The 9,795-nt window shown below is 42.0% G+C and overlaps 1 protein-coding gene across 1 annotated transcript; it reads right to left on the bottom strand.

Moving 5' to 3' along the window:
* Positions 1-801: 801 nt before the first annotated feature.
* Positions 802-7,069, bottom strand: KRT8 (keratin 8). Its single transcript, XM_053456235.1, has 9 exons — positions 6,630-7,069; positions 4,316-4,524; positions 3,801-3,861; positions 3,611-3,706; positions 2,961-3,125; positions 2,359-2,484; positions 2,036-2,256; positions 1,722-1,777; positions 802-1,577 (listed from the first exon to the last, which is right to left on the bottom strand). Exons 1-9 carry the CDS (start codon positions 6,987-6,989, stop codon positions 1,369-1,371), a joined length of 1,503 nt encoding a protein of 500 aa, XP_053312210.1. The 5' UTR covers positions 6,990-7,069; the 3' UTR covers positions 802-1,368.
* Between the last annotated feature and the right edge of the window lie 2,726 nt (positions 7,070-9,795).

Raw genomic sequence — 9,795 nt, 5'->3', positions numbered from 1 at the left:
TATTGACACTAGGAAGATACCACCTTATAAAGGATCAAAGCACACATGTTCCTTTTTTCCTCCTCCAATGTATATTTTCTAGGAACTCTTTTGCTGGATACAAGTATACTATGGTGCTCTGCTGTTCTAAAAGTCACATTAATGTAACAAAAAAGTACGATTGTAAATACATTATGCTATCTAATATTAAAATGAGGGGCACAGATGAATATTTTTTCTTGTGGTGCCATCCAGGGCCGGCCCTACCATGGAGCAGAGGCTGCACTTTTTTTTTTTTTTTTTTTTTTTTTAAAGCGGAGGAGAGAGGGGCGCCAAGTGGTTTTCGCTTACTAAGTTGTCAGTACTCGCTCGGCGCCCCTCTCTCTCCTTTGCGAGCCCCCTAGCTCGGTCTCGGTGCTGGCTTGTAATGCTGAGCACCGAAAAATGACGTCATTTCCGGCACTCAGCAGTAAAGCAGCGCGCACCGTGGCAGAGCAGGGAGACTCGAAGCAGGACTGCTGAAAGGCAAGTACAAAGGTGGGGGGCTAGGGTAGATAATTGGGAGGGAGAGGAAGGGTAGATAATGACCCCTGGCGTTGGCAGGGGGGGGTGCGACATTTTAAACTTCGCCTCAGGTGGCATTATGTCTTGGTTCGGCCCTGGTGCCATCTGGCCTAGAGCTGGCCCTGAGCAGTATGTTCTCATCACCGGTTCCATATATTCTTATTAATGCTCTTACAGAACCACTCCATTCACCCAAACAATGTTTGTTTAGTTAGTAAGGCTAATTTAGCTGTATATAAAAGACTTTAAAATGACACATTTGTTTTTAAAATAAAAAGTTTTATTAACAGTTTTATCTGAATGTGCAAGAAAAGATTAGGCACTTCCAGTATCCACCCAGCACGGATGGACAATAAGGCACAATGCAAGAGGTCTGAAGGAGTAGAGTTGTAAACTCAAAAGTGACTTTTTGCAAAGAGTGGTAAGAACTGAAGCCAAGGAAGAAGGAAAGTGTTATGAAACCACAGCTGAGCCCACAATTAGCCAAGTCTGCCTTAAGCTGAGCCTGCCGAGAGGGAATCAGTGTAAGATCTTGGTGACTAGGACACAGTAGTATTTATAGTAGATTTACAATCAGATTTTGCCAATGAGCCCAGTTTCAGAAGTGGGCAGACAACATTCTGTATTGTACAAGCACCATCAAATGTCATTAGTAAATTTGTCAATTCCTTAGGGCAAGCAGGGTCTGTACATTTCATAAATGGCAGACCCATTGAGGGAAGCATCTTAAGACTTCTAACCCATGAATCTGATATCTGCCTTGGAGAAGGCTCATCTGTCAAGTGTCCTGGCTGTGGGGGAGCATGGTGCTGGAAAGATAGTCGCTCAAGGCTTTGAAAAGACATCTGAGGATTCAGACAGCACTCTTCCGTCTTTGGTCTCCACTGTCTTCACTACAATGCTGCGCTTGGTTCGGGAGGTTTCCAGGGGGGAACTCACACTGCTTGAGTACACATTGTAACCTCCTCCAAAACCACTGCCATACCCGCCACCATACCCACTCTGGAGTCCTCCACTGTAGCCACTGCTAACGCCTGCAAAAGTAAGGTTCAAAGGGTTACTTCTGTGATACCTAATACTTCATCCGAAACAAATCTGTTACAATGGTTTGTAAATACCGGTACTTTAAAAAGTTCCAAATTCTAGTTCATTCAATGCACTCTGACACTAGTTATTACCTGAATATCCTGTGGTTTTGGTCTGAATGCTCATGTTCTGTATTCCTGATTCCAGCCTTTAAAAAAAAATGGAGACGTGTTACTAGTGTTAAAATCAAATCCCAAAACGTAAAGAAATAAATATGCGTTATGTTTATTATGTAAATCTTACATAATCTGATAATGTCTACTATAGTGGTCCTGCCTGCAGCAACATCACCTCTACTATTTGCAGTATCAGTTGTAATTTAACAGTTCGGAGACTCGTGGCCTGCCTTCAAATAAGCACTGGTAGAATGGAATAAATACACAGAGGAGGTGAATTGTCCTTATACCTGCTCTCCTCTCCTTCCAGCAGTTTCCTGTAGGTGGCGATCTCAATATCCAGAGCCAGTTTCACGTTCATCAGCTCCTGGTATTCTCTCAGTTGGCGAGCCATGTCCTGCTTGGCCTTCTGCAGAGCAGCTTCCAGCTCAGACAGTTTGGCTCTAGCATCCTTCAGTGCCAACTCCCCACGTTCCTCAGCCTCTGCAATCTGAGCTTCAAGGTTTGCACGCTGAAATGAAAATAATGTTAAATGTCTATTCCTGTTAAAGTACCTCACCGGACAAATATAGTACAGGTGAAATATGGCGAGGTAATGAATAGTAGCTCTCACCTGTGCTTTCAGAGCATCAATCTCAGACTGCAGCCGTGTGATGTAGCGGTTCAGCTCACTGATCTCATTCTTGGTATTCCTAAGTTCATCTCCATGGCGTCCAGCGGAGGATTGGAGTTCCTGATACTGCGGGATTTATTATAACAATGTGAATGCAAATAATGCACAAATTATATATGCATAGTTCTAATCAATGGGGTAAAGAAAATAAGTTCCTAAACATTTAAAATGTATGCCTGGGCCAAAGGACCAACGCACTGCAATTTATTCTCAATCATGGTGAGATTTGCTGTTCTTAAGTTGTTTTCATAGGATGCGAGAAGCCTGAAGGTATTGTTAAGTGCAATTAAGGCAGGCGATACAACACCAACCATTCTTAACACACATTAGGGGTGGACATACACACATCTATGCAAGGAATGCAGTGGCGTTTTTCATTATAGAGTTAAAGTAGTAACCTACATAGTCGTGAACATTATAATCCACCTCCTTGGTTAGCCAACAAAGGAATCAATTTTAATTGCCCCCCCCCACACACACACACACACGTGTTCAACTCAGGTAAAGTTTCCAGTACATGGGGTCCACAATAAAAGTCTTACCTTAATCTGGTACATGCTCTCCACCTCAGCACGGCTCTTGTTGGCAATGTCTTCATACTGAGCTTTTACTTCAGCAATAATGCTGTCAAGGTCAAGGTTGCGGTTGTTGTCCATGGACAAAACAACAGAAGTGTCTGAGATCTGGGACTGCAGCTCCCTCAGCTCCTGCAAAGAAGACGACCAAGGTTAACAGACAACACAGCTGCGGAGGGGACATTTCATGCAAAAGTCATCCGTTTCACAAAGGACTGCAAGTTAGAACATTGTCGCCTTCACATATTAGTATAAGTAGATTTATTTACAAAAACGAACTACAGACACTGTTGTTTTTCAACCAGTGTAACCATTTAGAGATATTTGAATAAGTATTGAATATTAAAAGTAAATGACTATTTTACATTAGAGGAAAACAGGCATTACTAATCATTTTACTATACTTCCTTCTCCTTTCTACCTTATAAAGCTGCCACGACCAACACCTTCAGGTAGGTAGAATAACTTATAATAATGGTTCTACATGATCGGGGAAGTCCTTAGGACAGCAAGCCGATCTGTCTAGTATAACAGGTTTCTAAAAACACATATTGTTTACATTAATCTGTAAAAATCTCTTTAATCTCATTTTTTTTTTTCTTTCCGCCTGTTCTTACCTCTTCGTACAGTTGACGCAGGAAGTTAATTTCATCTGTGAGGCCTTCCAGTCGTGCCTCCAGCTGCACCTTGTTCATGTAAGCCTCATCAACATCCTATCGGATACATAAAATTATGTTATCTTCGTGAGAATGCTGCTTGATTTCTGTGCTTAACAACCCGGAGTATATTAAAATTTTAAAAACCTACCTTCTTGAGAAGGACAAATTCGTTCTCCATCTCTGTGCGCCTGTTGATTTCATCTTCATATCTGCAAGAGACATGAAAGGTGATGGATCATGGAATGGTATAATTATGGAGCAGTTTTGGGATGGTTACTAAAAAAAGCGATGAACTCCTTCACCACAGCTCCTTGCGAAAAACTTGTGGAAGTTCTGAAATGTCTATCAAGATGACACTTTTTATAGGAACAAAAGATATTTGGCAGCACTGTCTCTCAGGAGTTCTGCACAGTTGCTCCTCAATTACCATTTAAGGTCATAAAAAGCTTCCAATTTCTGCAGAAGAATTGCTACATCACAAATCGTTCGAAAAAAAAGCAACTCGATGTCATATTGAATTAAACCCAGCAAAAGTTATCTTTATCCATTGGGCAAAGGTATGTCTTCTCCAATGAAGAGGACAGATAAAGTTACCCATTAACGATCCAGCGTACTGTAACGCTGAGATAAGTAACCCTGACTACCACACTGAAGCCAACTTACTTGTTCTTGAAGTCCTCCACTAGACCCTGCATGTTTCCAAGCTCGGACTCCAGGCGGAGCTTTTCTTGTCCAAGGGTATCCAGCTGGCGACGCAGGTTGTTAATGTATGCCTCAAACATGCTGTCCATGTTACTGCGAGTGGTTTTCTGGTTCTGCAGGAGACTCCATTTGGTCTCCAGCATCTTGTTCTGTTGTTCTAGGAAGCGAACCTGGCAACAGATAATGTAAACTTTATAGGAGACATAGAGAATAGTAAAAAAGCACCGTATAAAAGTTTTTTTAAAATGTTCCCGGTACCTACACTTGCCAATATGTATTTTGTAGACTAATCCGGGCTCCAACATCCAGATCGCAAAAAACACTTTGCAACTGGGATAATCTGACCAGTTCCACGCAGCATTTTTCTCTTTACGCCCAACCAAACTTATTTTACTTCTTAGGGCGATCTTCCTTTATGGCGTTACTGAATGCCTCTTTATGCCACCACTCTATCCAGATACTACGGGCAACACTAATACCGGGCCAACAGAAAAAAATGTAACGTTAAAAAAACTCTCGACTTTGGAGGTCTCTTCTTCAGATGGAATTCCATCTAAAGAGGAGACCACTGATGTCCTGAACACTTATGCAATTGTACGCCTTTTTCGGTTGTCCAAATTCAGGGTACCAACTTCAACTAAAGACTCAATTTTCTCTTGGGCTAATAAGGCTTTATCAATGGTTATAAATATAATGGTCTAAAAAGCAAAATATTATAATATATTATCATCATCATCTTGGTGACACTACATAACTCAAATTGATGGAATTATTGTAAAATATGGTCATCGTCACATAATACTTAGCATGTCAGAGCATGAAAACTCTAAAACAAGGGTCTGCTAAACTGGATTTAATTTATTCATATTACGGTTAACGTGTTTGCTGGGATAGGTGCATTGCTTATGTTAGAAAAGAATGGGTAACAGCTTTCAGTGTGAAGCCGTGCTGTATTTCTGTGTACTTTGTGGCATCAGATAATGCTGCGCATGCACAGGGCAGGGCAAGGCTAGGTGGCGCGTCGCTGCATTCCCCTATAAGGCAATAATGGCAGGTAACATTTTACTCCGAGGGCAACTCCCTTCCACTGCAGATAAACTAAAAAGGAAGCCGATAACCACCGGAGAATGAATTAAACCGTATTCCGCACCTACAAAGAACCCAATCTGATCACGATAAGCTCTGGGTTGACACCCGCATTTTACAGATACAGCCACTCCCATCACTCACAGTAACAGAAGAAATACAAATAGGCAAATAAATTGCACTGGTCAGAGGGTATTACATCACAGTACTGGTTACAATTTTAAAACTTTCACCACTGGTACGGTGCAATCAATTCACTGCGCAGCTCCTCGACACCGAAAGGTTTAAAAATTATTATGCAAAATAATATTGATTAAAATTTTCTAATTTTTCATTTAGAATATTATTCCTTGGTAAAGACACTTTTTATAGCAAAAAAAAAAGACACAGGTAGTCAAATCACCCGGCGTGGCATTGCCAAACATTTACAGATCATTTAACTCATTTCATGCCAGGAGTGGGAAAGGTGGTATTTGCAAAGTACCGCCTTGTGGCTTTAACTTTTAGAAGCCTGGGCTGGTTGGCATACCTAGCGTTAATTATTATCTTCGTGAGAACACTGCTCTGTAGGACAAGCCTGCGGTGCTTTTTTGTATTTTTTGGAACGGACTCAGCACAGACTTCCTGAAAAACAGTTTTTCCCCCCCAGAAAATAATTCAAATAACAGAATCCTATGCGTGCCAGAGCAAAGCATGCCTAATGCTTCTGCGCAGTTACATAGAGCTTAAATAAATGCGACGATTACAGATTTTAGTGCGCTCGCATTGCTTACAGAATCGCCCAAAGGGTTTCGCGGGCGCAGCAGCTGTTACAACCTATGGGCATCTCAACAACACTTTGGAAGGAACCTAAATCCCCAACACAGAAGCGCTTTGTCTTCAGATAAATTCAGAAGAAAAAAAGCTGTTTAATAGTTTTAGAAAAAGAACAATATGTCAGTTTATAAATGAAATGCCCAGACGCTCTGATACAGAACAGCGATTACAGTAAAATATTAACCTGGTGTTGTAATGGAGAATGTTGGGTTAGGGCCAAGGGTAGTTAACCCCTTCCCTACCTTGGTTTAAAGGCAGACTACTGATCACTTCATCAGGCTGAGTGTTGCTCAGATTATCAAGGCACCTGCTCAGGTTTGGTCCTGGTAGCCATTTCTATGCCAGGTTGTCACAATGGATGCCGGGGGCTCACCTTGTCAATGAATGACGCGAACTTGTTGTTGAGGGTCTTGATCTGATCCTTCTCCTGGGTCCTCACTTGCTGGATGGTGGGGTCGATCTCCAGATTGAGGGGGGCCAGCAGGCTTTGGTTGACACTGACTGCGGTGATACCAGCAGAACCTGCACCTGAGCCCAGCCCGACTCCATAGCCTGTCCTGTATCCGCTGCCAAATCGGGATCCTCCTCCGTAGCTGGAGCCCAGGCTGAAGGCTGCGGTGCTGGCTCTGCTGGCACCGGGGGCTCCGCTGTAAGAGAAGCTGCTGAAGCCCGCAGAGCGCGGGGCAGCGCTGCTGGAGCTGCGGTAAGACACTTTGCTGACTCTGACGGACATGGTGGCGACTTGCTGAGTGTCAGTGGCGTAAGAGTGGGCTCTGAGTGGGATTGCGAGTTCGGGACAGACTGAGCGGAGTGGGAGCGGTTGCCTTTATATAACGTGATGGAGCAGGGAAGGGGGGCAAACCCCACCTCGCACCTGAGTGGCTGGGTAGGGACACAAGGTAGGCGGGGTCACCACCTGCTGCGGCGGACACAGCCCGCTGCTCCCAGTCAACGCTAGAGGGGGCACCAGAGGAGCAACTTCTGCAATGGCTTCTCTGCGTTTTAATAGAGGAACTGACTGGGTTAATCAGAAATAGTGGGTGGGTCTCGGAATGTGACCCCTCAGCCCAACCTCGTACAGTACGGAGGGTGAGGATGTCCTGTCTGGCCAGGAATGAGGGTGTGACAAGGGAGAGGTGGACATGGCAGCTTTATGAATTGCCACTCAATGGGCAGATTTCATTATAAATGAGACCGGCCTATTCCTGCTGGACAGAGGCAGCGTAACACCTTATCCCAATATGATATTAATAGACGTGACGGGTCTGGGGGTCCGGCTGTGTGGACTGCAACTCCCATCACGTTCACACAGAAGCCAAGGTGAACGTAATACAGCGACTACTAGAGATTGTCCTTTGTTAATACTCACGTTGCCATGTTTTTATTACGGAACTCCCAATGCTTTCATTAAAGTAATCATTAAGGCAACCCCATAATCTTAAATAGAAATGAAAACTATGATTACCAAGCAAAGTACGATACATAAACTAAAACAAGTAATGTAAATCTTGGAGATATTTTTTAGTCAAATAACTATATATATAATTATCATTATTATTATTATTACCTTCGCACTATATTTTATTGATAGAGCACCAAAATAAGGGACTGTGAAATTAACATTGACAATAATAAGATCTGGCCCTATTTACCCCAATGTATTACCAATGGTAGAACATTCGCAGAAAAATGCTACATACAACATCAATCTCGCTATATAAGAGGCTAACTAAAGAAGAGGTAAAAGGGCAACTTGAACAATTGAAGATTAATAAGGTTCCAGATGGCATTAACCCAAGGGTTCAGTGGGAGCTCAGTGTGGTTATTGCAAAATATCCTTTGGTTTAGTTGCATTGGACTGGAGAAATGTTTTCCTGATATTTAAAAGGAGATAAAGATCACAGGAAGAAAGTTAGAGACTCAATTCTGAGCGTCAATTCATAAAAAAAGATGTAATTGAATCAGGAATAATACAAAGAACCACCAAACGAATAAAGGGGATGAGTGATTTTAGCTATAGTAAGAGTTTAGCTAAATTAGATTTATTTTCTCCAACAAAGCGGTGCCTCATCACGATGTAGAAATATGTTCAAGGACTGTATGATGTCCCACACACAGGGCAAATAACAAGAGGCTCTTTATGAAGATTGATATGTATTAAAGGGGAGCTTCCGCCATACTTTTTTATCATTGGTTGTAAGGAATATATAAATGCATAGAAATAATTAGGAAATATCCTTGTGAAAGCCACAAATTGCAGAAAAAGTAGTAAAACGTGTATGCGTTTGTGACAATACTCTAACGTCATGTATGGTGCTACTGACGTCAATTGAGGCTCGGATCCGCCTGAGTGTCCCAAGTCCTGCTGGAAAAGGCGATGCACAACTATAGCGAGCACTGGGTGTAAAGCCTGTAAATCACTCTGGGAAAAACAAGAAGTAAGGAGCAGCCATGCAAAACTTCATGTAAGCTTTACGTGTTGCCAGGTACCTCACTGACAAAATAATTCTGGCATATACAGGGGGGAAACGGGAGTTCCCTTGTAAATGTAAAAGGTATTTCTTTACAGTGAGGGCTGTAAAGCCCCGGAATGCGTTCTATGTGGAGATGGTAACCACAAGTATTATGAAGGCTACTCTAAACTGGATTGTGGCATATTCTGGCCTAGGGTGGCAGTTCCAGGGGAGCAGCATAACTGTGGCAATTTGTCCTATTTGGCGACCTGGCTACCCTGCCAGTTGGGGAAATCATAGATTATTATTATTTATTGTTTTATATAGCGCCATCATATTCCATAGCGCTGTACAATGGGTAGACAGGACATACCAAGTAGTATATAACAATTTGACTTACAGGTGAGGAGGGTCCTGTTTAAAAAAGCTTACAATCTAAATCCCCCTTATAACCACTACATATAAACTATGCGTCACATATTCTTAAGATGCAACGCAGTGACTTCATATCCCAGCACTCGGATAACAGTTGTGGAGGTAAGTGGTGGGGGGCAGCTATAATACCCCACCGAAATCCAGGGTAATTCTGACTGCCTATACAGTCATGCAGAAATAGTTTTTGTTGTAAAATTATAATGTGGTTAAAAGGGTGTTTTTTCCCTTTATCTGCTTAAATGCTATTACGGAATTCTTGGAAAGCTTGAACTTCTTCGGTGTATGTCTTTTTTTAACCTTACTAACTGCTTATTAATACCATAATGGCACACTGGGGGAACTTTCCTGTGTTGGTGACAGAACGAAATACCAACAGTTTAAACTTAATTAGTTAAGTAATATAAAATACCTTTTTTCATGACTGTGGACAATCTTTAGTTACCTGTTTAATGGCACCAAAAAGGTGAGATGCTGAGACTCTGCTAACAATGTCATAGAATAACTAACTGTAATCGAATAATGGACAATATGTATACAATCACACAGAGGAACAAAGCTTAACAAACAGTGAAATAGTAAATAATATGCATGGAAATACTTGAATACTTTTTTTTGTAGATGTTAGTTTGCATACAATTCCTAATTACTGGT

The sequence above is a fragment of the Spea bombifrons genome, chromosome 2 (assembly GCF_027358695.1).
Source record: "Spea bombifrons isolate aSpeBom1 chromosome 2, aSpeBom1.2.pri, whole genome shotgun sequence".
Taxonomy (NCBI): domain Eukaryota; kingdom Metazoa; phylum Chordata; class Amphibia; order Anura; family Pelobatidae; genus Spea; species Spea bombifrons.
The sequence above is the reverse complement of the archived record's forward strand: the minus strand, read 5'-3'. Positions and strand labels throughout refer to the sequence as shown.

Bases quoted from the DNA above. Each gene is read 5' to 3' on its own strand.
- KRT8 (XM_053456235.1), bottom strand. From the start codon at position 6,989: ATGTCCGTCAGAGTCAGCAAAGTGTCTTACCGCAGCTCCAGCAGCGCT. The intron at 2,257-2,358 runs GTGAGAGCTACT...TTTTCATTTCAG, and splicing joins TTGATGCTCTGAAAGCACAG to CGTGCAAACCTTGAAGCTCA. The intron at 1,578-1,721 runs GTAATAACTAGT...TTACTTTTGCAG, and splicing joins CAAAACCACAGGATATTCAG to GCGTTAGCAGTGGCTACAGT.